Genomic DNA, 24706 nt, shown 5'->3' on the forward strand with positions numbered 1-24706 from the left:
CTGCCTCATCACCAGTTCACTTCTGGACGTATGAACGGGACTTCCTGTCCCAGTACTGCCAGGCCTGGGTGAGGCTGGAGCTGGACACTCATCTGGCCCAGCAGGCTCTGCGGGAGGCTCTGGACACCAAGGAGGTGCAGGAGGCCCGAGAGCGCCTGAACCACATCACAGAGCTTTCCCAGGTAAGATCATGAAAGCAGAAACATAAGACGGCTCAATACTTAAAAGAACTACTTGTAAATCATGCAGTACAGGAATGTTTTTGTCTGCTTTTCTTTTTATACATCTTTTCTTCTGTGATTAATTTGGGTTTAATGAGGGAAATGAAGGACCCATCAGTGTATTTGATTAAGAATAGCAGCCCAGATATTTTGTATTTTGACCATTTCACTGACAGACCAGTCCCTAGGCAGATGTTTGTTGACTTTATGACATTATCTGTGACTCTAAAAAGGCATGGTTAAATGACTTCTGCCAGACTGAAATTAATTCGGCTGCTTCAGTTTCTCTCTTGCTCATTATTTTCCTGTCTCTTCAGCGTCTGGATGTGGTGTGGAGGGATGCCCGCTGGATCATGGACTGTCTGCAGTGCGTTCGGTCCAAGCAGTGGGTTGGGGCTGTGCCTCTAGGCCTGGTGATGGGAGGAGACCCGCCGCCACGTCCCGATGGCGAGGAGGAGGAGAGTAGTTTGACCGCCAGACTGACGTGGCCCCATCGGATACAGGCACAGAGAGCCATTGCAGGTACAATGATGATGTGGGTGCAGATACGCATGTATTGGACTATATTCCAGTACCATTTTCAGGACTGAGACAGTGAAGGCTGTCATTGTAGTTAAATTATACATACAGTGTGTGTGCTCAGTTACCATGTTTCAACATATTCAACTATCACTGAACTCTCATCTCAAGATATTTGAAGGAAAATGGGTTCTATAGGTATCCACAAGTCTTCCTGAAACTTGAGAGGGCTTGGTCCCAGGAAATGTTTTGTTCCTTACCTTAAGTACTCCTTCATTAAAGCTGTATACATGTCTTTTTACGGAAAAGGACGACAAGCCTATTTGAAGAACTATGAACATTAAAACAGGGCTGTTGTGGGCCTCACAATGTTAGTATTGTATTAGTCTAAGCATATCACATAATTAGTAACATTAACTGTAAAATAAAAACCAAAGAATATCAGTATGCGATTCATTAAGTCTCATATTGGCATAGGTTACTACTCACCTCTGTACTTTAACACAATAATCAAATTCCTGAAAGTAAATTACGGCTTTTGGTTTTGGTGTCCCACCCCTACATTTTCAGCGGCCCCATCTGGCTTCCCGTATGAAAATTTTCTGGGGGTGTCGCTGAATTTGAGGATTAAGATTTTAATTTCTTCCTGTTTCCGTTTCAGAGTGTTTAGTCACCGCAAATCCACCAGATGTCATCTCTGCCGAGATCTCCGCTCCGTCAGGAATCATGGCTGTCCCTGAGGAGGCCACACTGTTATTGGAGGGTGTCGCGAAGGGAGGATACCCTGTAGACATCACCGCCCAATCAACTCTTGACTTGACAAGCCTTGGCCAGTCAGAATTAGGATGTGCAAGCGCTTTAATCGAAGCTGGATTGGAGCCTGGTGCTGTCGCACAGCTTGAAGGAGGATACACAGGTTTGGACACACAGGAGTCCTACAGCAGTGAGCAGGACTTTCCTTCCAGCATCACTGAGGTAATCCGGCCGATGGAGATGGCAGAGTTGGTGGACATCTTGCCCACGCTGAGTCTTATCGAGGAGGAGACCCCCAGTGGCCCGTCCACACCATCAGTAATGGATATGCTGGAGAGCTTCGGACTGGGGATTGGTGAAAGCAACACCTTCTTTGATTTAGAGCATTCAAACTTGATCAACGGAGCGGAGTCTCTGTCACAGCCCAACCTGCACTATAGCAGCAGCAGCAGTGTGAGGGAGACACAGTGTGAAATTACAGACACGTCGGCCTCTCATGCAGCGTTGAATGCCACAGCTGGTGACGTGCCCGTTACCAGCTGGGATTTTCCTCCAGAGATTACAGAGACTTCGCAGGTTCCCATCAAGGGAGCGTGTCTTCCACTGAGAAACCAGGTGGAGTGGGACAAACCAGCTAACAGTTCATCCTGATATCGACTCAAACACCAGCCTACTTTTGAAAACCAAATTATAGGGTTTCAGCACAGACAGAAAATCCTAGTTAGACTTTTTGGGTTTGGAAATGACTATTTTTCCAGTGTCAAACTGCCCAACATTAATATATTAATGTTAATATTAAAGTAGTACTTCACCCTCCCCCAATTACCATTTGTATATCAACTACTCACCCTGTGTTAACTTGAATTCATGAAGAAACCTTTATTTTTCTCACACGCCCCCAGTGAACGTAGAATCCAAAAACGGTGAAAATTCTTGATGATTTGGAGGAAAAGTCCCTGTTTAACAGCAAAACTTTATCAAAACGTCTGTTTGAAAACTGTCACTCTCATTTATCCATTCAATAAATGTACTTCCTAGTCAGATGCATTTTGCTTAAACCTTAATGTTTAAAACTAAACAGAAAGTAAAACATATCTATGCCCCTTCAAGGCCAGAGTCTATTGACAAAGGAACACTTGAGTCAAATAAAACTTTTATTTCCGTTTGCAGAATTATATTTGGCGGTATGACTCTGTTCTGAGGCCTCTCTGCCTGTCCTTTGGCCTACACAGAAAGCCTTTTCCACACACATATTTGGAAAGCTTAAGGTGGAAATTGCACACCTCTCCACCCTTCTGCATGCCTACGTGGAAAGCCTAAGGCAGAGAGAGCACGCCTGTCTGCCCTTCCACGTGCAAATGAGGAAAGCCTGAGGCAGAGATAGCACACCTCCCTGCCCTTCCATGCGCCTACATGGAAAGCCTAAGGCAGGGAGAGCAGCAGCAAAGACCCCCCAGGAACAGAACAGAGCAGCATCAATGACAAACAGAAATGACACTGATAAGTCAGACACAGCATGAAAAGGAGGAGCTGGGGTGGAGGCGGGTTGCAAAGTGACTTGCAGAGGAAGCAGCAACAGTAGGCAGGCCAGAGCAGTTTAAATAGGGCGCCCTGAATGAGATGAGGAATCATGTGATCTATCAGCTGACTCCCTTCCATCAATCAGCTGCTCCATCAGTTGATTGGACTGTTTGAGATCAGCTGATTGAGCTGGGATGTGAGCTGGGTTTCACATCATGTCCTGCCCGAACTAACACTATGCTCAGTTTTGGGTTTTAAAGGGTTAGTTCACCACAAACAAACTAACTGATAGGCGCAGTAGTAGACCAGCTGCTCCTGTGTTCAGAGAGGTAAAATTGCGTTTTTTGTGAGGTTGAGAGCGCAGATAAGTTTCACTCTCAGTTCAGTTTTAAATGCATGTCATAAGGAAATACTGATCATATGACTGGATATACGAGACTAGAGATTATACTGTGCAAGTTGTGTGAGAGTTTGTAAACAGACATCTTGATATTGTTTTTCTGTTATTAAACGTGGACCCTTTTTACCTCAATTCATTAATAATTTTCTGGAAGAAATATTGGGATTCTTTGTTTGCCAAAGGAATGGGGGGAAAAAAGTGTTCACCACCATTTTAATGTTAACACAGGGTAATTGATATACAAAAGATCATTTGGTGGGTGAAGTATCCCTTTAACTGCTGTGAGGGAAAATTCAAGTGACATCTACAACTTCATCTAACACATGATTTATGTCATTTGCACATTTCTGGGCCTGTAGTTTCTTTTTTAATGTTCAGTCCATTACAGCTTGTTGTGTGAAAAACCCTAAGCTACTGTAGCAGTTTTTTATCACTTATGCCTTCATCACTCACTACAGCACAAAGCAGCATTGCTGCTTGATGGAGCTAGTAATCAAACTCATGAAATGCATACAACTCAATAAAATGGAAGTGTTTGCTTCACAGTCCATAAAAAGCTGTTATACTGTATGTGTAATTGAATTGTTTGTTTTTGGTTTACCTGTATGCACCTTCGTCAACAATATCGATATCCAAGTTTTGCTTTGGCTGAAACTTGGATATCTAATAAAAGGAATGAAGATTCAGACAAGGAAAGTCTAAAGACAAAATGTGGGTGCTGCAAGAAAACCAAACCTAAGATGTCAATTTTAGGTTGTGAGAAGGACGTAGAGGATGATTTCTTTTTCAGTTTCTTCAGTCCTTCACTACAAAGACGTATTAAAAAATCACATCTTTAAAGTTTCCGTTATTTGCTTGCATTTGTCTACTATGTAGCATGTACATAACACAAAACAACAAATGTTTTATAGGTCTCAATATGTTAAGGAACATGCAAGCCAGTCATGTCAGTTCTTTGTTTGCTTTGAAGGAGATTTGGCCTCATTGCATCTGTATTTGCTTTCTTTATCTCATTCTGCTTAGCATCCAGTCAGCTAGAGGTATAACTACAGCCAAGGAAACTTGAAATGTTAAATGTTTTGGGAGTATCCAGAGAGGGAGAGAATTGTGCTGACAGTTCATCCCAAAATCATTTACATATTTTTCCTCTTACCTGTAGTGCTATTTATCAGTCTAGATTGTGTTGGTGTGAGTTGCAGTGTTGGAGATATCAGCCATAGAGATGTCTGTCTTCTCCCCAGTATAATGGAACTAGATTCAGCCATAGAGATGTCTGTCTTCTCCCCAGTATAATGGAACTAGATGTCACTCAGCTTGTGGTGCTCAAAGCGCCAAAATAATACATTTGAAAAACTCAACAGCAATGTTTCTTTCCAGAAATCATGACCCAAGGAAGCATGCATATACTGCCATTTCACCTAGCACCACTGAGCTTGCTAACATTAAAGCTTAGCCAGGGAGGACGCCATTAATGTTCACATCTTGTGGTGTCATGAGAGTCTCATCCATGAGTAGGTGCCGCTTCCTTCTGCACGTTGATACAGTTGGTGGGTGTAGTTTGGTTAAAAAAAATAAAAAATAAAAGATTTCTGGAGAGAGACACTGCTGTTGAGTTTTTTGATGTCATTTTTTGGGGGGCTTTGAGCACCACAAGCTGAGTGCCATCTGGTTCTATATATACACAAGGGCTGTCAAGCGATTAAAAAAAATGAATGAAATTAATTACATGCTCCGTGATAAATTCATCTAAATTAATTGCATACATCAATCTTTGTTGTGAAAGTATTTAAAGAATTTCAATTCAAATTAATTTTGGCAGATGTGTCGTAGTAAAGCTGCTGGATTTTGCACACAATTGTTCCCCTGTCCTCTACCACTCACACTGGTCTGCAGTCCATTTTGCAAGGGAGTTAGTTAGTCGGTCACAGGTAGACTTACTCAGTTGCATCTGAACCCATGTGACTTAGCTTATTAACATTATCTTATTCAAAGTATAATCAAGTGACATCCAAATGAACAACTCGTTACTAAAGTAACGTGAAAATCTAAATTCAGGTCAATTGATTTGCTTCAAATTATTCGTTATATATGTATTAAATAAACGTTACGATGATTCACTGTAACCCTGGCCAAATTACTGCAAGTCTCGACAAAATCAAGTGTCGCAAATGAACGTACCAAAATTAAATTAATAAGTTTTGTGAAGGAGCTGGCACCAAGCGGGAGCAGCCAACACCACAGGGCTAACCAAAGTAGCGTAGCTTGTTAGCCTAGCTTGTTAGCCTTAGCTAACTTAGCAGCGTCGAGCGAGGTGGGCGTGTTTAAGCAACCAGGCTTAATTTGGCCTGCCTCTTTGCCCATTTTTGATTGGCCGGGAGTTGGGCGGAGTCAGGCACGGCCAAGATGGCAACGGCCAGAGCCGGCTACTTTGAGCTTCAAACCCGCTCCTCAGAAACCAATGGGTGACTTCACGGTGACTACGTCCATATTTTTATACATTCTATGATGCTTTGCGTTCAGGATTTAAGTTCTCCGATGGTACAAAAATTCCTTACTGCAGAAATTGCAGTGAAAAGGTCTATCATGTGACAAAGCCACTGTGGCCTTCAATAACGCACCGGGTCAAAGGGCACCACAGAGCACGAATAATCAGCGTTATTTTTTTTTTAAACCTGTTATTTTTTCTGTCATTAATTAATCAAAATAAAAGTGTTATTTTGACAGCCCATATATATACACTGGAGAGAAGGCAGACATCTCTACAGTACATATCTCCAACACTCTAGACTGATAAATTGTGCTACAGATAAGAGGAACAATGTGTATTTTTAATTTTTATGGGTGAACTGTCCCTTTAAAAAGGACCATTACCACATTAATATTGCAGACTGAAATTTTAGGCATGGGTAAAAAGCGGCAGAGTGAGGTGGGTTTTCCAGCTGAACCTCTGCTGTTGTTTCTTTCCAACAGAGCGGAGAAATAAAGCGCTGTATTGGAGGCATACTGAAAATACAAGAACAGAATACAGTTGAATAAAACAGCTTTTCCTTGCAGCTTAGTGCCTTTCAATAAAAGTCCATATATATGGCTATTTGCACCAGGACTCTCTTTTTTAATTATGAGCTATTATCTTTGGTAGGAATATTATAAATACTTAAATGATTCATACATTTAAATATAATGCACATGTTGATAATCACATTTTCATAAGGTTATGTATTAAACTGTTAAGAGGTTGAAACTGCCCAACATGTTGTTGTTAAAATCCTATTAAACACTGTCTGCTTTCACAAACTACTTTAGCATTCCATGTTTCATTTATGAGGTGATCTGTTTTTCCTCATTTTCTACCATTTCTTGTGTAAAAAGAGGAACAAAGTAAATGTCTGCAGCTCAACATTTTAAGGCCCTGCAGGCACACGGTTCACTTCCACAGGTGCTTTCACTTATTCTGCCTAATTAGACCTCTTCTCAGGACTGTGTGGGCTGCACACAATGAGAGTGACGTCCTCTCACTCCCCAGTTGCACTCATTAATGCCAGACAACTTGAATGTCTTATATTCTTATTGCTGCTTGGAAACCATTTTTGGAGAATATGAGGTATTAAAAAATCTAGTTGAATAATCTGTGGAGGGTTTTCTTCCCTGCTGTGTGAGCAATTAGTAGCCTAAACTGAGTAGATGTACTTTGTAATGACATTTATGTGATAAGGGGGCAGCTACAAAGTGATATATTAAATATTAAATTTCTAATTAACTTAGTGCCAACTCTTCCCAACATCAAATAGTCACCAATTAGGAAATCAAAGCAGAGCGTCATCAGTTTTTTCTTCCTGAACTTAACAGCCACAGTTTCAGTTTCCCCTAAGTACTGGCAGGGCTGGGAACTTACTACATGTAACAGAGTTATTAAGTTTAGGGGCATCTTCTGGCAGAATATATTCCTAACTGTTTTAATTCGTTTATAATTACCTGAAAATAAGAAACATTGTTTTTATTACCTGAGAATGAGCAGTTTTTATCCATATACGGATGGATAGTTAAAAGTAATCACACACAGGATAAACTAAAGAGAAGGAAGCTGCTCACCAGCACTGCCACACCATGTGGTGACGAAAGAATGAGTGCAATGGTGCACTCAGGTGAAGTCAGTCAGGTTAATGAGTGAACAAAGGGTGAAAGGAACCAATCAGGAGGAGAGGGGAGGAAAGGAAGTCTTTACAACAGGTATTGAAAAAAAAAATCAGAAGTACAGTTATTAATCAATATCTTGGTGAATACAAAGGGATAAATCCAAATGTATTTTTTTCAGTGAAAAGCTTATATGCAGAATATAACAATCATTATGTCCTTATGCTGTGTAGGAATTCCTTCTTTTGGTATATTTCCGAACCACGCTGATCAATTGGCCAAAGGGGGGGCGCTATGGCAACCGATTGAAATTGCAAACTTTGAATGGGCATATCTCATGCCCCGTATGTCGTAGAGACATGAAACTTTGCACAGAGATGCCTCTCCTCATGAGGAACATAACTTGAATTTTTTGAAAAACACTTCAAATCGATCTCTTCCTAGGAAGTTTGAGCGATCTGCATGAAACTGGGTGAACATAATCTAGGGACCAATATCTAAAGTTCCCTCTTGGCAAAAGTTGGAAAACTTACTAAAACTGAGCTTCTATAAGGCCATGAATATTGCGGAGGGCGTGGCTCATCACATAAAGGTGTATAACATCTCAAGGGTTTCACCCATCACCACGCAACTTTGTAGGCATATGACCACACATAATCTGAGGGGACCCCTCCATTATTGACCCCATCAAACAAAATGGGGGCGCTAGAGAGCTCATTTCTTATCTAGGCCTAACCGCCATATGGATTTTTACTAAACTTGGTAGATATGTAGAACAGGACGCCTCAAGGTGACTGGAGAAATTTAACTCTAATTGGCAACTGGGTGGCGCTATAACAACAGAAAAATGCTTCAAAATGGCTAAAATGCGACCGATCGCTGTGGCTCCCCCTGTGGACCAATGTTGGTGTTGTTTTCTAATGTTTGGTATGACTAAGTCATGGTATGGTATGCTGTACATAATCACGGAAACTGTCAGTGTGTCATTCTGTCAGTCAGTCATTCTGTCTGTCCCACGTTTTTCTACTCACTGACGTGGTCAATCTATGTGAAACTGCACACAGGCATTGAGGATTGGCATAGCTAGAAGGTGACAAAGCTACCAGTGGGTATGGACTAGTATATATATATTAGTCAGGTTTTTGACTGGGATTTCTGAATGGACCGATGGGAATCAGAATATCAAGCTTCAAAGTACACTGCAATTCCTTCCAGGTGTGTGGTGCAAAGAATCTAAAAGCAATCTTTCCTAAATCAGCATTAGTTCTACGAACCTGCAGTACTAACCAGTCAGCTCTCCAGCCAATAAGTGACATCAAATATGAGGGCAATTTTTGAGGAAGTCCCTCATAAATAAATAAAAACAAATGCTGGTCCCTTCTAATAGAAAGAGAAGGCCAACCCACTTGTTGATAAAGCAAACAGTGATGAGTGCCATAGCTGTGTCCAGTTATAAATCTAAGGGCTGAATTGTAGACAACAGCATATAGGGGCATAACAGTGGAGGCTGCTGCATGGCAATAAATTACATCACCATAGTCTAACACTGGCAGAAATTTTGCTTCCACAGTCTTCTTTCTACATGATAAAATAAAACAGGACAGTTTCTGTATAAAGCTTAATTCATAGTTTCCTTGTTAGTGCATCAACATATGGTTTGAAGGTGAATTCATCATCAATCCAGACGGCTAAGTATGTTTAATGATTGTACCATGTAGAGTGCACATTTGGAGAGTCCTGTGGTTAATGTTTTGGACTCTGGAGAACAGCATATATTTTGTTTTGTCAGCATTTAATACAATTTAGAGATTTATAAATGCATTGTGCACGACGGACTGAATTTTACTACATTTTTAACTGGGTAACTGGTGATCTGTAACCTATAAAATTGCAATTTGCCTCTGTGTAGCTGATGTTAAGAACACAGCTGTCTCTTTTGTTTTATTTTAAATATACTGTATTTATGTGAAGTGAGTAGTAAATGTTGACCTGAGACTATTTGTGAGGTTTCACTGCCCTCCAGTGGCCACAATGAGGAACTACAACACTGAATCATTATAATATCTACTTTAACTCATTAATTGTGTGATTATCCTAAGTAACAACACTAACATCAGTGTTCTTGATCGTTTTATGAGTTATTTATATTAAATAACAGTGGTCTGATGTGGTGGTCTTCACTGCATGCTGACATCATTTCAGGGGTTTACAGCGTGGTGGTGGCAGTGTGGCGCATCTGTGCTCTTCCTCGGACTGCAGCTGCTCTGATGCTCCTGATGCTGATTAAATGACAGTTTAAAAGCCTGAAAGAATCTCAGACGCAGAGGAAACCAAGGAATCCGTCTCCTGTATTTTCAGTTACCTGTATTTTAGGCCCACCGACAGGCCACAGGCTTTGCTGTTGTCTCTCTGGGAGGATGTCGTCATCCGAAAATGCTGAGTCACATAAAGGTATGTCGATAACTGTTATCAAACCAGGTTGGTGATCAGGGCAGGATATCCAAACAAACAAAAAAATCATTTATTATAACTATTTGTATTGAGCCAGAGATTATACATATTTCTTATCTCCATAAATATTTAAGAATCATATAATTACATTCGTGTAAATTCAGATGTAAAACAGATAGTACATGAGATGTTGGCTTGTGTTTTAAGATTGGAACAGCGTCAAAAATAATCAAAAGAGAGAGGAACTTTTTTAAATAAAATAAATATATGATTAAATTAAATTTAAATTGACAGAGATAAAATAAATGTGTGTATCAAATAAAAGAGAACATAGTATAAATCTAATCTAAGAATAGGAACACAACTCTGATAAACCAGTCTAGGAACATTAACTTCACATCAATGTGAATTACAGTTCTTTTTCTCAAGTGCAATAACTCATTTAATGTGCAATAATATGCATGAGCCCTTTTTTAAATCCCACTTTAACTGCATACGTTGGCAAAGAGTGTCTGAGTGTATCTGCAAATGTGTAGAATGTGATTGGAATGGAGGCATTTATTTATTTATTTTTATTGCTATTTTATTTCTATTTATCACTTATTTTTATAAATTAGACCAGTCTTTGAGTGCACCTGAATTTCATTGTTTGTACAATGATAATAAAGAAATGTGAATCTGAATAAGGCAGTCTAGGAGCAATAACTTCCCATGCTAATCTTCCCCCTTAATCTCCCTTATCTAGCTAATAGAAGTCATTTAAACATCATATATATATTTAAAATCAAACAATATATCCATGCTTTATAAATCAGCCCAAATATGATCTTAAATTGTATATAATTATTTTTTTATATATACATAAATCTGTTTTAAAGGTCCTGTGTAAAGGATTTAGTGGCATCTGGCGGTGAGGTTGCAGAACTTAAACTCTTGTGTGCCAGGCATGTAGGAGAGCTATGATGGCTGATGTGAAAACGCAAAAGGCCCCATCTAGAGCCGGTGTTTAAATTGTAGAAACAACAAGGCTGACTCAGTGGAAGTGGACCGCTTGCCTTTGGCTGATTCCATATGTCTGGACTTCATCACACTTGCAGACTGGCAGACCTTGCGGGCGCCTTCTTGGGAAATCTGGGAGTGCTAAGGACTGTCCAAGTCTACAATTCATCCAGTCCACAAGGGGCCTAAGGTGGACTCTCTGCAGACTTCCAGAGAGTCTCCTTCGGGTGCAGACATGTGGGTTATTAAATCAGTGAGGTCTGCTGAAGTCTGCGCCCCAAGTGCACTCTCTGGAAGTCTGAAGAGAGTCCGCTTGGGGCACAGACTTCAGCAGACCTCACTGATTTAATTCATTGCCCTGCGGACGTGACGATGTAGTTTTATGAATGTGTGAAATAGTTATTGATATTTAGGCCTATTAAATGCTACTTGAATTGTGTAGGCCAGAAATAATATTCAGCCACATCCTGATACAGAAATATGTAGAAGTACAGGCTGTAGAGGGACTGAAAATGCATTTTATCATTGAAGCCTATCAGGCGGCGCAATGAAATAGGCTTCAAATAAATACATAAATTGTCCGAAAAACAGCAAAAGAAGGTCTTCTAATGTCAGTAATACCCAATTTATCGAGTTACAGTCCTGTCCTTATTTAGTATCCTGTTATATAGAAATGTATTAATAGCCTATCTTGTTATCTGCAGGAACAGATGAGTTCGGCACTATTCATCAACTTATGACATATATATGAATATGACAGCAGTGAAAGTTGAATGTTTCCACGGCAACAAGTAAAACAGTCTCGAGGGCTGTCTGTCAGCTGCTTGCAGTCTCTGCCTTCACTGACTTTACGTGATGACAGTAAATGCGTCACACTATGTACAACTGAAGTCCTCAAGGACTCAGTCCACAAGTCCAGAAGGTATTTGGATTCAGCCCTAGGCATGAGGAGTAAAACATACACCAGTTCTGCCAAAAGATGCCCCAAAATCCTACACACTGGACCATTGCCAGTCGGGGACCACTGTGCTGGATAATACTAATATTATAAAGTGATAATTATATACATGTACTATGCTTGAATCTTGCTACAGCCTGTGAAGCGTCACTCGCTCCATCAGAGGCTGAACCCCTGAGGGTCGTCCTGTTGGGGAGGACAGGAACAGGCAGAAGCTCCTCAGGCAACACCATCCTGGGCAGGTCGGCTTTCTGGGTCACCGTCTCCCCCTGTTCTGTCACCACACAGAGCACGAGACAGACTGGGACAGTGGACGGGCGCAGTATCTCTGTGATTGACACTCCAGGCTTCTTCCACACACACCTGTCCACTGAGGAGGTCATAGCAGAGGTGGGACGGTGCGTTGCCCTGTCCTCTCCGGGACCCCACGCTTTCTTGGTGACCCTGCAGCTTGGCAGGTTCACCCAGGAGGAGAAGGACGCCTTAGAGTGGATCAAGGCTACATTTGGGCCCGGAGCCACCAAGTTTACCATGGTGTTGTTCACCTGTGGGGACCAGCTGCAGGGCAAGAGCATCAAGGACTTCCTGGGAGAGAGCGAAGAGCTGTCAGAATTCGTCAGCAGCTGCCACGGGGGGTATCATGTCTTTAATAATCACGAACAGGACAAGACAGCGTGCTCACAGCAGGTTGCACAGCTTCTGGAGAAGATAGACAAGGCTGTGGAAAACAATGGAGGCGGTTGCTATAGCAACGACATGTTCAAGGAGGCAGAGAGGGTCATCAAGGAGGCGCAAGAGAGGGTTCGGGGACAAAGAGGACTAAGGATGGAGTCTCCGATCAAGGTGGCTACAGGCAAAGAGGAGCAGGGACCAGGCAAAGAGGAGCAGGGACCAGAGTTAGAGAGGAGGAGGGAGGAGGAGGAGAAGAGGAAGGAGGAAGAAGAGGCCAGGAAAAGAGCGGAGAGGCTTTTCTGGTGCGAGCTGTTGACTGCAGTGGGGAAAGGTGCAGCAGAGGGGGCGGGGATCATGGACAAGGACGAAGGGAAAGGGAAGGCTGTGAAGAAGGTGAAGGTGGTAGAGAGGGCGGCTGCTCTGGCGGCGTCGCCACTCTCCATCACTTCAGCTGCGAAAGCGGTGGGAGGAGCTGTGAGGGAAGGAGGCAAGGTGTTATATAAGCACAGAAAAACTTTCCTGAAAACACCTCACTGAACGAGGTCAAGTATCCCTCACCGCCATGACGCCTAAGATCAACACAGAGCTGATGATGTGTGAAAGAAAAAGTCACTGAGCTTTGTTTTCATTGTGCATCTAATGCTAACAAGCTTTGTTTACCGTCAACACGATGCACCGCTACTTTAAAAACATCCTGTAAAATAAGACTGCATGTGCGTGTGTGTGCATGTGTGTGTGCACTCCACAGAAAGGCAAACATCCTGGTGTGTTGCGCTCCGTGTGGATTGTTCACAAAAACCACAGCCAAACCTTTCAGCTGAGAGAATTCACGTTATAATAAATGTAATGTCATAAAAATGGTGTGCAATTCAACTTACTGCAACTAAAACATTTGTGTCATGTTTTACAGAAATTCATCACGCTCTCCGGCCATTTTTCCATTTTTATCCGCAGTACAAGAAGACAGTTTGGTCGCAGTACCAACCCAGAAAGAACAAAAACATTTGTCTGACTAAAACATTGCAGCAGTTATCTGTTCCATCTTTGGCTTCATTTAACACGTGACAACATGTTTAGCCCTTTTTTCTCCCTTAAAGAAATACACTGAAATATAAAAAGACAACAATTAAGAGGAAATATAAAAAGTAACATACCTGGCAAATCATGAAAGGAATTATCATTTGCATATACAGTAAGCTATTCAGGGAGTGTCTTTACATTACAGATCCAAAGAGGAAGACACTTTGTGGAAGCTGTTCAGCTTTAAAGCCCCTTGAGGCAAATTTATGATGTTGGGTTATATAAATAAAACTGACTTGACTGGAAGAGTGCAGTGTACGATTTAAAAATAGAAACTACAATATTTGTCATTGCTGTAAATCATGAGGCAAGACTGAGTTTGTCAAACTTGGATAACGTGTGGGAAGCTTTGACATGAAACTGTGGGCACTTTTCAGCTTTTAAGGGCAACATTGGGACGTTTCAACCTGGATCCTATTTACCTATGTTTTTGTGACGAAGTGACAAATGAAGACAACAATTTTTGAAACTCCCAGTACTGAACAAGACTGCTGCAGCAAGCAGTGGCGAAACAGGATGCAATGTAACGTTACTAGGCAATTGCACATCTTTAATTCACAAGTCCTTTTTTGCCACCGACAGGCTCAGATTATTATTCCAACTGTTTGACAGCATTATGGAAAGGATCCTACAGAGATAGACCTTTTTGTTGAGGAGTAACATCCTTTTTGTTTGACCGGAAACAGCCCCCAAATCCCTATCGCCAAACCAACCAGACTCCATTTAAAAAAACAGTGATTTTATCATCTTAAAACACACTTCATTCAAAGTTGACAGAAACAAAATCTGACTTAAAAGCCGTCTTGGTTGTTCAATCCACCGTTCAAACAATCACCAGCTCTGGTCTGGTTAAAATAAACCCTTAATTCACCCAGTCAGATGTGAAGTTATGCTGGCTCTATACTAGCTAAAATCGCTGTGTATTTAAATGGAGTTTGGCTGGTGTGGCGATGCCAATTGCACGCCTGTTTCTGGTTAAACAAAAAGGATCCTACTCTTCAAAAATCTGTCTGTCTCTGTAGGGATCCTTTCCAGTCAGTGGCCAAAACAAGCACTTTTAGTGGACGTAAATTTACGGTGCACAAATGCCTCAAGTTGTCATTTGCAGCCTGTTTTGTAGCTGCTGACTGCATTGCTGTCTCTCAATACTGGATCAATTTAAAAAACATACCCATTAGTCACTTAGACACAAACACATAGGGAAATAAGTTAGCCTTGAACTCAAGACAGACTGGATCTAAAACTCCATACAATCTAAATGTTTTACAATTTTGTGGATTCAACATTGTAACAGTCTCAAAGGGAAAGTAAAGACAAATACACAGTTTCCATAGTGTTACTCACTTGCCTGGATTTAAATTCCACATGCACATCATCAGGGGACACCTTTCCAGTGTCACATTTTTGCATCTTATGAAGAAAAAAATACTCAAACATACATTGCAAACTTCTTACAACAACAGTATATGTATGCAAGCGTACACATACACACACACAAAGTACCAATCACGCAGAAAGTCAATCTCTAGAGGTGCACAGTTTGGTCTACAGAATGGTGTCAGACCATTAGTCCCTTTGCTAAATACATGTACAGTTGTAGGGCGAGGTCTGTGTTCAGACGCTGAGCTGTAGCAGGCACAGGTGGGTGGATGAACGACACAGACGTCGGTTTTAAATGGGCATCGGCAGGCCCATGTTTCCTCTTCCTTTCAGCACTGCGGACAGGCAGAGGACAAAGATGGAGAACAAAGCCGGCTTGAGACGAGAGTTTGCTTTTGAAACCTCCAATTTAAACTTTTCCCACTCCTCTTTTCACCAGGTGAGCTAACAACAAACACTATTCCCAGTCTCTTAACCAGATTTTTGCTTTAACAGCTGCAAAGAAGGATACTCATCATCTTCAAGTGGTGAAGCTGAAATAAAAATTAATAACACAGCACAACACACAGCCTAGTTGTCTAATTAATGCATATTTGCTCTGTTTTATGTCAGAAGAAAATGCTATTTTGTGTATCTTGGGCTTTGACAATAACTTTTTGTTATTTCATAAATGAGGTGACTGATTGACTACTCAAGAAAAGTCAAAATAAAAGCTGGAGCTCTGTGGAATAGGACTATCCCCCTGTTTTTAAGACAACAGAGCTGCAATCAGACACAGGTCTCCACAATAAATCATCCCCTTTGCATTAGTCTTTACTCACCCCTTGTGAAGTAAAGGTAGAAGAAATCGCAGTAGAAGATGGTCTGCACGACGCCGGACACCACAGCGATTTGGTCGAAGAAGCCCTCGGTGTGGTAACGCCACACCCAGTTGGCTATGTAGAGGGCTCGGTAGAGGCCGAGGAAGAACAGGTAGTGTGTGGTGATGGACTCTGCCTCGCCGGTCTTGGTGATCATGAAGAGCTGCGGCATTATGGCCACCGCCTCCAGGAAGATGGAGAAGGTCCAAAGGATCTGGACGGAATCAGTGAAAGGGAGATACATGACTTCTGCTGACGCTGTATTGTTTGGGAGGTATATACAACACCTAACACCTAACCCAGAACCTGAACTTAAAGGTCCAGTGTGTAGGATTTAGGGGGCTATACTGGCAGAAATGGAATATAATAAAATAAATATGTTTTTTTAGTGTATAATCACCTGAGAATAAGAATCACTGTGCTTTGTTACTTTACAATGAGCCATATAAGGAGCAGGTCCTCATCCTTGGAGTCTGCCATGTTACACCAGCATGTTTCTACAGTAGCCCAGAGTGAACAGACCAAACACTGGTACTAGATATGGGCATTCGTGCTTTCGCGTCGGTTGCCGTAGTTAAGACCCTCCATAACGAGCAGCAACAAGCAAAGATTTTTCTTTTTTTTTTTACTTTTTTTTTTTTTTTTGGTCATTTACTTTTTATTGAGTTTTCATTTAAGGTAATCATACAAATGAAAAGAGACACACCCTAACAAGGAGGGGGAGAAAACAGACATCCTGGGGAGGATCTGGAGGATCTGTGTTTTGTATATCTGGCATTGTACTTGAACAGTCGTGTGCACTTATATCTTTTGTTTCTTAGAATTACATTTTACATTCTCAAGTCTACATTCAGGAGAGAGAGAGAGAGAGAGAGAGAGAGAGAGAGAGAGAGAGAGAGAGAGAGAGAGAGGAGAGGAACAGCAAAATGGAATTAAAATGAATTTCTGTTTTCAGCCACTTTTTAGTCAAGGCTTTTTTACAAGCAACCAATAACACTCAAATCCGATAGTTATCTGGCTTTGCCCAGCGAAGCTCTTCTAGATCACCAAGGTACATGGTTTGAAATTGAGTTTGACCTTCTTCTTAAAGGCTGCTTCCGGCACACCGTGGACAGCTCTCCAAAATGGAGCCACAGAGGGGCAATTCCAGAAAATATGAAAGTGGTTAGCTACTACATTGCCACATGATCTCCAGCAAGCTGTCTGATTGGAATAGCCAGTCTTTTGCGCTGGAGTAGAGAAGAATCGAGACATGTTCTTCCAACTAAATTCTCTCCAGAAGAGAGAACTTCAAAACTTTAAACTGCTTTACTCAATGTTTCACCACTTTAAATCACCAGGTCCATTTGTTTTGCAGAGGAATAGACCTCTGTGGATCAATTGGCTCATGTTAAAAACCTCCTGAGCATCTGGATCTTAAGTCATCAAAGAAAAAAGGCGAGCACGAATTAGCAGGTGCTGGGCTGACGGCCAATCTGCAATGAGCCAAACAACGTCAGAGAAACACACATTGGTGATGTGAAACTGCTTTAGTCTGCTTTACCAGTTTTATTTACCAGAGCTATTTGTTTTGGAGAGGAAGAGGCCTTTGTGGATAATTCAGCTTAGAGTAGAAACCTCCTGGGCAATGAACACTAATAAAATTCTAAGCAGGAGAAGTTTCCACTGAGATGCCACAAAATCCCCCTGACTCTTACACACTGCTCCTTTAAACTGAACATAAATCCCACAAACTGCGTGTTTATAAGCCCCGTGTGATCTCATAGTATTCAAACTTTTCTACCAGGACCCAAACTTATTGACGATGCTGTCCGAGTGCTTGTTTACCTCCATTGGGGTGAAAGCATAGTTTTCCAGGAAGGACAGCCCGACAACTGGGACCAACAGGAACTCCACACGGAAGGTGTCATTTTCAGAGTCGTACGTGTTCCTGAAGCGCATGTAGATCAGGTACACAGTGGCATAGGAGAGAGACAGGAACACCACCTGAGAGCACAGTAGAATATTAATTATACATCGGCAATGGAAGTCTGTGTAAACACTGTGTTGCACTGTTAGTGAGTGAGACAGACTGAGTACTACTTGTTTTGCACAGTTACTACATACAGTGTGTGGGTGAACCTGGACTGAGCTGGTGTGCTTCTACCTGTGTGTCATATACGCAGCATTTGGACACGAATTCTGGATTTCAAACTAGATCAGTGTCCCAGCAGGTCTTGAGTAAAAACAGTGTTTTAACTGGGGTCAAAGTTGAAACTGTGTGTGACCTACACTTACCTTCATGACCGAGTTGTACGCAGAGATGAAGACAGTGAACAAGTCAAGGTACCTGGTGGTGAACACAAGCGCAAACAGCACCTGAGACTTCCCAGAGATGCCTACAGAGAGAGACAGAGAGAGAAAACGAATTTAACCACTGTCTAATGTGCAATTAAAAGCAGATGACCACACTCAGGTGCAGGCCAGCTCACAGATACAAGAAGTAAATGTCATGATTCATCTAATTGTATGCTTAAACAACAAAAGAAGACAACTGCACTGCAGATGTGACTTGTCATAAAGATTGAGGCTGCTGTATTATAGGTGGAGCAGGCAGCTGATTGCTTTGTTAACATTGCCACGTCGCTTCCACTCCAGCAGAACCCCCAGTATGATGCACACACCCTCCATAATGAACTTAACTGACATCTACAATAACACTTCTGCTGTATCTCTACTATATATACTGTATAGCTGCATGCATACTGCTACAGTGAGGCTGCATAGCTGTAGGTTAAAGTGCAGTGATGTCAGAGTCAACGTACCAGCACAGGATCTGGACTTCCATATCTTCAGTAACAGGATAAGGATAGCCACCAAATGTGACACGTCACCGGCCAGACGAAAGATGTTCATTGTGTTCCGCTTAGTTAACAAAACCTCAGTAAAACTCCTGACAGGCCTTACACGTCCTCTGGACACTGGTCACAGCCACAAAAAGCTCTGCGACTGCAAACAAATGACAAGCGGATAAAAAGCTAAAAAGAAGCTAACAGCTACACAGCGAACTCCGAGTCTGTGCGGTAGATTGTCGGCGCGTTATCGACACACATGTAGTAAAACAATTAAAATGTCCACTGAGTCCACTCATAAACTCAACTGTGACCGCAGAGGTCCGGGAGGAAAGTTGTTGAAGAGGAGGTGACGTGGCTGACAGCTCGGACAACGGCAACTAGTGTCAAGCTAGCCTGCGTCAAACAAATGTATCCTTTTCCGGTTCACTTATTTCAGAGTAAAAGTCTCATTAGGCAACACTCGGCCTTCTGTTGACAGTAAACCACCAATAAACCACGAAAATATTATGAAAACTACGCATTTTGTGGTTATATTTATCAATTATTCAACTCTGACAAATATTTCCGGGCAATGTGTTACTTTAAAAGATTACACTCTTTTATTTTGAAAGCAAAATTATATATTTCCGGTGTAGCCTGACTGTCTCTGGCTAACTTGATGCTAATGGTTTAACTGGCTGTAAGGCTGTTTGTGGGCCATCAAGAAGCAAAGCCCTGATTAAACAGAAGATGGCGACAGACTGCAGGCAATAATGAATTATCATTTTATTCAATAGGAGGGAAATAATTAAAATAGATTTTTATTGGATTTCCATTTTTCTTTAAACAAAACTGAGAATTGTGTCTCTGTTTTCCAGTTTAAGATTACTGTCACTCGATCCATGGGCGGATTACGAAACAATGGGTCCCTGGGCACAAACTTGCAAAAGGCCCCAGCACCTCTCTTATGGAAGCAAGACACACAAACCCTTTATACACAGAGATCATGCACAGAGATCATGCTTCTTCTTTCTTTTTGCATTTAAACACAGAACCAAACAACAGTGGTATCATGCCTGTAGGAGCTATTCCTGGTGTAAAATGTATGTGGGATGCTAATTAGTCCTGTAGGGTTCACTGTTGTGTCAATGGTATCTGTCAGTATAGGTAGGAACTAGGAATGGGCATGAGTATTCAAGCACTCAAGTAAGTGTGTGGATGTCAGTATTCGCTCAGCATGAACATGACTTGTATATTTTTTCACTATTTGAAATGGGCAAAATCTCATTTAATTGCAGAGCAGCGTGGCATGTATTGCTTTGCTCAGCCACTCCTTGCCCCGCTGTCACTCTCTCTGTTTATCATGAGACTACTGCTGCAGGAGTGTGACCTATGCACCAAGAAGAGTTGTACCCTTTTTCCATCTTCACTCTTATCCACACAGAGTAAAGCCATGCCGCTCTGATATGTGTTTCCATTGTCAGTTTAAAAGCACCATGCCATGCCAAGCTACGCCGGAGATAGACCTACTCAGGAGTAGGTCCAAAAGCCAGGCCGCCCACTGTCAAGAAGGTAGCAGTATCGTCTCGCCAACTGCAGCAAACCCCCCTTCTCCCTCCTAAACAACTCTACTTACCTTTGTCTGCAGGAGACCAAAGAGAAAGGTGTTTTTAAAAGTCCGTGTGTGTTCAGCTCTCAGTACTTTTCTAACTTCTCACTGAATCTCTGTGGGTTGGAGTCCGCTATCCGCCATATTAGAAGTTGTGCTAATGCGGCTCCAGTGTAAGATGTAACACAGCATGCCGGCATCGCAGAGGCAAAAGAGGGGTGACAGGCGTGATTTGTAACTCAACAGCGTCTACCCCTGGTGTGACATATAACATACGTGTCGGCAGTGCTTTATACACAATAACAATGGCGTTAAAATGGCAATAACAATCATTTACCGTCCCTAGTTCATGGGAGCTGAGCTCATTCTCTGCTCGGAGGATAAAGAGCTCCCAGACCTCTTTGTTTCCAATTTGCGGACATTTTAAGCTGCTGTTCTTCTTCTTTAAGTTAGCTGCTAACTGCTAGTAGCTGCTTTTCAAATCTCCCTGGGTTGCACGCAAAACACGTTTTCATAACATCACACATGTGCCACGCATGATGCTGTCCTGCTGGCTGTCCCTTTTCCATAGACATGGTTTAGGCGTTGTTACTACCTCTACTACCACTACCAGCTGACAGATGAGACAACTCTGTCAACCCATTACACAATTGTACCTTTTATAAAGAATGCCAAGGCAGCATAACAGCATGCCTTGAAGAGGCAGTGTAAAAGGAGCTTCAGACTTTGGGGTGGTTTTGCTTCTTTTGTTTTGAGTGTCTTTGGGATTATTCTTATGGATATTTTTGTGTTCGTTTTGTGTCTCTTTGAGGTAATTCTGTACCATTTCTGGTTGTTTGGTGTTTCTTTGCAGTCATTTTGGGTTTCTGTGATTGTTTTGCCCCTTTTTGTCATAATCTTGTGTCTCTTTGCAGTTCAGCATCTCTTTTTGGTCATTTTGATTCTCTTCCTGGATGGTACGTGTCAATCTAAATGACATTTTGTAGGTGAAGGCAGGGGAGGGGGCCCTGATGCTTTGGTCCCCAGGGCCAATGTCGGCAGGCGTGTTTAGTAATCCGCCTGTGTTCACAAGACTAATTACAACATTATAAGAAAATCAAAACAAGTTAAAAAATAAATGAAGTGTAAATATTCTATTTACTGTTTCAAAGCCTTCCCCAAACTACCACAACTAAATTCTGTGGGGGAAATGCAGAATAACTTTTTTGGTTACGCATTTAGTTGGTCTAAAAGTAGTCAAATTTATTAGACCTATTATAATCCTAGGGGACATTTATTCCTTTATAGTGGAGAGATAACAAACAAGGGAGAGAGAAGTGCAACAAAGGTCCTGAGCCAGTTTTAAACTGTGGACACTGCAGTCCATAGTCAGCATCTTATCCCCAGAGCCAAAGGGTGTGATCTATCTTTTCAGAAAGATCAATCAATATCTATTAAATCCTGATTAAAAATATCAATATTCCCCTCTGCCAATATCTTAACCTTAAACATTCATGATTATCCATATTGCATTTATTAAGCCATCTTTTATTTATTCTTATCCTTTTCATTTGTATTTAAATTTGTATTTCCTGCTCAATGGCTTTAATACATTACGTCGAACACTTTGAATTTCCTTTGTCTGTGAAAAGTGCTTTACAAATAAATTGCCTTATCTTACCTTCCTCCTTTATCATCTTTGGCAGATGGTCTGCATGAATCACACACCAATATGTACCTGCCTTCAGGCTGAGATGTTAATAAGCTTAATTAAATGTAATTAGATGAAAAAATGTACTTAGATCATATTGAAATGATTCAAACGGATTATATTAGTGGATTTCATTAGCAATCGTGTTTCACAGCAGACGATGAATAATTATCTGTGACAGATTGTAATTTGAAAATATCTCATCCCACACAGGCAAAGATGATTTTAGTCTCCTCCGGCTGTCTGATGAACTGTTTCTATTTGTGTTATTCTCATTTAAATGAGACTGAGATGAGTCAGAATGAATATAAATTTTTTTGATGTGTGCAAATGGAGGACTATCTCTTAAGGTAAATGCCACAGTCAGACAGCATCCAAACTTGAATTTGTGATGCTAAAATAATCTCACCCAAATCTTTTTTTTTATCCACCCAAAGGCTTGTATGTACTCATAGTTCTCAGTGTTTCAAAATACTCTCCACCCTCTCTGTCTTCACCGTCTTCTGGCACGTCAGCTCCACCTGCCTCCCTTCCCTCCTATATCTGAATCACAGTCCACTCGCCCTCCATTTCTCATCACCCCCCCCCCCCCCCCCCACCCCCCCACCCCCACCCAACCACCATNTAATCCACAAATTGCATCTGAATTCTGGCATCACACACATTCTGCTCCCCGGCATCCTACTCTTATGTTTGATGCAGTAAAATCAGCACAGGGCACCTGAGATTACAGAGGAAATGCTTTCAGCCTACTTAGACTGCATCCGTGGTGGTGCAGAGAAGTGAGGAGGCGCCGCACACCGATGAAGAGTACACAGCTTCTTTATACACCCCTGAAACATCCAGCACAGAGCCTGGACCCTTATTTATGTCACCGGGTTGTTCAAGTTGAGTGTTATTCTCAAGCAAAAGTGTTTATATTGTGTCAAATCTGATACAGCAGACAGTAAGAGTGATGAATGAGCAATGAAGACGGAGGCAAGAAGAAGAAACAAACAGTTGTATACAAAACATGCAGTCAATTATGCTTCTTTTAGCCTACTATGGGTGATTTATTCCAGACAAATGCACTATAGAGGACATCTTCTAGACAGAGCTGACCCATACATCGGCTACCACAGTGGGTGTGTGCTGAACAAAAGGTTATGGGAACTAATCTGACACCCAGGCCTGATTAGCAGCTATTTATACATACACACAGTACGGTCTGCCCCGAGGAGTCCGTCTTGTCTGCCTTGTCATCTCCTCCTCAGATGCTAGACTGATCTGTCTGTCTGCAACCCGCCCTCCCTCTCCACCTTTTCTCCCATCACACACAGCCCATCTTTTTTAACTGTTATAGCACCCAGTCATTTAGTGTCTGAAAACCACCAACGCTGCGTGGCAAAGGCTCCACTCAGCTGTGAGAGCTGACACTACAGCTGGTAAAGGCTGTGATTACCGTTAAAATGAGACTTAAGGTATAGTCATGCAGAGTTTAAATTAACCACCTGGGTTTTTTTTTAAAGCTTGTGCATTATCACAGTTTTCTAAGCCAATATACTCTCTACAATTTAAGTCATATTTAAGATTTTAAAACATCTTTGTTCGACTTTAACATAGTTTAAGAGTCTCCTCCAATCCAGTTTTCAAAGTCAGGGTAAAGAAAAGCTCCTAACATAGCATTACCTCTGTTTTCCCAACTCTACATGTTCAATAATTTAAGAAATAATTCAGAGAAATGCTTATAAACATCAACGTATTTCTCTGTTCTGGATCTACAGTTAGGATTGGCGGACCTTTAACCTGCCAACACATTCTCACTCTGACCTCGTCACATATTGACGTTTGGTCATGGACTTTCCACGTCCACATACGACGTGCAAGGTACCCTGGGTGTGTTGGCTGTTGACGTTCTGGGACGCTGTGTCAAGTTCTGCCTGTTACATGCATTGTCTTCTTTCAAAATATGCTTCCATTTTCACAGGAAATTTACCGTTAACATGCTCTGGGCGGGCGTAACATGATGAGGACAGTGCTGCGCTGTAGGACTCGAAAAGTAAACAGCCAAGATGGCAGCTGCCGAAGGACCGCGTCCATTCAATTTAGCTTAGGAAGAAACACTAAGCCAACTACACTTATCTTTTTCCTTGAGAGAGGAACAGAAGACTGCCCTAGAAGCCTTCGTTTCTAGGAAGGACGTTTTTGCTGTTTTGCCAGCGGGATACAGCAAAAGCATAATATATCAGCTAGCCCCACTGGTCGGCAAACCAATGAATACCTGCAATGACACGTCACCTTGTTTTTGGTCTGATTGGCCATCGTGCTATTCAATTGCGTGCGGCGGCATGTGAAATGCCTCAGTTAGTGCCGCCCCTTGGGTAGGAAGGGTGTATCGCTGAGGGCCAGACTCTTTCTAGATTTGAGTCTGGATTTCCAGGCTACTCCGTCAGCACGACAATGCAAACTGACGTTTTGTTTCCTCCAACAACTAACGCACGTGGTCGGGTTTTGGCAATACAAACACGTGGTTAGGTTTGGCTTTATAACCTTACAGAACGCAAACACCACTCTCCAGGTGAAAGTCAGTGTTTGTTGGATCACCATCCCTCCCTCCTACCCCGCGCAAACTTTCGCTGCCTTAAACTTATGCTCATGTCCCGCCACCAA

At 41.9% G+C, this 24706-nt stretch overlaps 3 protein-coding genes across 6 annotated transcripts in view; 2 read left to right on the plus strand and 1 right to left on the minus strand.

Moving 5' to 3' along the window:
• Positions 1-4665, plus strand: part of LOC126405880 (ankyrin repeat and fibronectin type-III domain-containing protein 1-like) — a 34645-nt gene extending 29980 nt beyond the window's left edge. For all 4 annotated transcript variants that reach the window (XM_050069878.1, XM_050069874.1, XM_050069876.1 and 1 more), the window contains exons 17-19: positions 16-182; positions 539-743; positions 1402-4665. In XM_050069878.1, the coding sequence (XP_049925835.1) occupies positions 16-182; positions 539-743; positions 1402-2144 (1115 nt within the window). In that variant the 3' untranslated portion in view covers positions 2145-4665. The remainder of the gene's footprint in view (positions 1-15; positions 183-538; positions 744-1401) is intronic.
• A 4967-nt stretch (positions 4666-9632) lies between these two features.
• Positions 9633-15109, plus strand: LOC126405938 (GTPase IMAP family member 7-like). Its single transcript, XM_050069990.1, has 2 exons — positions 9633-9996; positions 12090-15109. Exons 1-2 carry the CDS (start codon positions 9963-9965, stop codon positions 13160-13162), a joined length of 1107 nt encoding a protein of 368 aa, XP_049925947.1. The 5' UTR covers positions 9633-9962; the 3' UTR covers positions 13163-15109.
• kdelr3 (KDEL endoplasmic reticulum protein retention receptor 3) lies at positions 13557-19151 on the minus strand. Its single transcript, XM_050069998.1, has 5 exons — positions 18750-19151; positions 18223-18323; positions 17773-17931; positions 15907-16159; positions 13557-15420 (listed from the first exon to the last, which is right to left on the minus strand). The coding sequence occupies exons 1-5, from the start codon at positions 18838-18840 to the stop codon at positions 15377-15379; spliced, it is 648 nt and encodes a 215-aa protein (XP_049925955.1). The 5' UTR covers positions 18841-19151; the 3' UTR covers positions 13557-15376.
• Positions 19152-24706: the final 5555 nt, after the last annotated feature.

This window comes from Epinephelus moara, chromosome 18 (genome assembly GCF_006386435.1).
Source record: "Epinephelus moara isolate mb chromosome 18, YSFRI_EMoa_1.0, whole genome shotgun sequence".
Taxonomy (NCBI): domain Eukaryota; kingdom Metazoa; phylum Chordata; class Actinopteri; order Perciformes; family Serranidae; genus Epinephelus; species Epinephelus moara.

Coding starts and splice junctions, on each gene's coding strand:
- LOC126405938 (XM_050069990.1), top strand. CDS start 9,963: ATGTCGTCATCCGAAAATGCTGAGTCACATAAAG. Junction 9,997..12,089: donor AAATGCTGAGTCACATAAAG/GTATGTCGATAA, acceptor ATCTTGCTACAG/CCTGTGAAGCGTCACTCGCT.
- kdelr3 (XM_050069998.1), bottom strand. CDS start 18,840: ATGAACATCTTTCGTCTGGCCGGTGACGTGTCACATTTGGTGGCTATC. Junction 18,324..18,749: donor GAAGTCCAGATCCTGTGCTG/GTACGTTGACTC, acceptor CTCTCTCTGTAG/GCATCTCTGGGAAGTCTCAG. Junction 16,160..17,772: donor ATGCTTTCACCCCAATGGAG/GTAAACAAGCAC, acceptor GATTCCGTCCAG/ATCCTTTGGACCTTCTCCAT.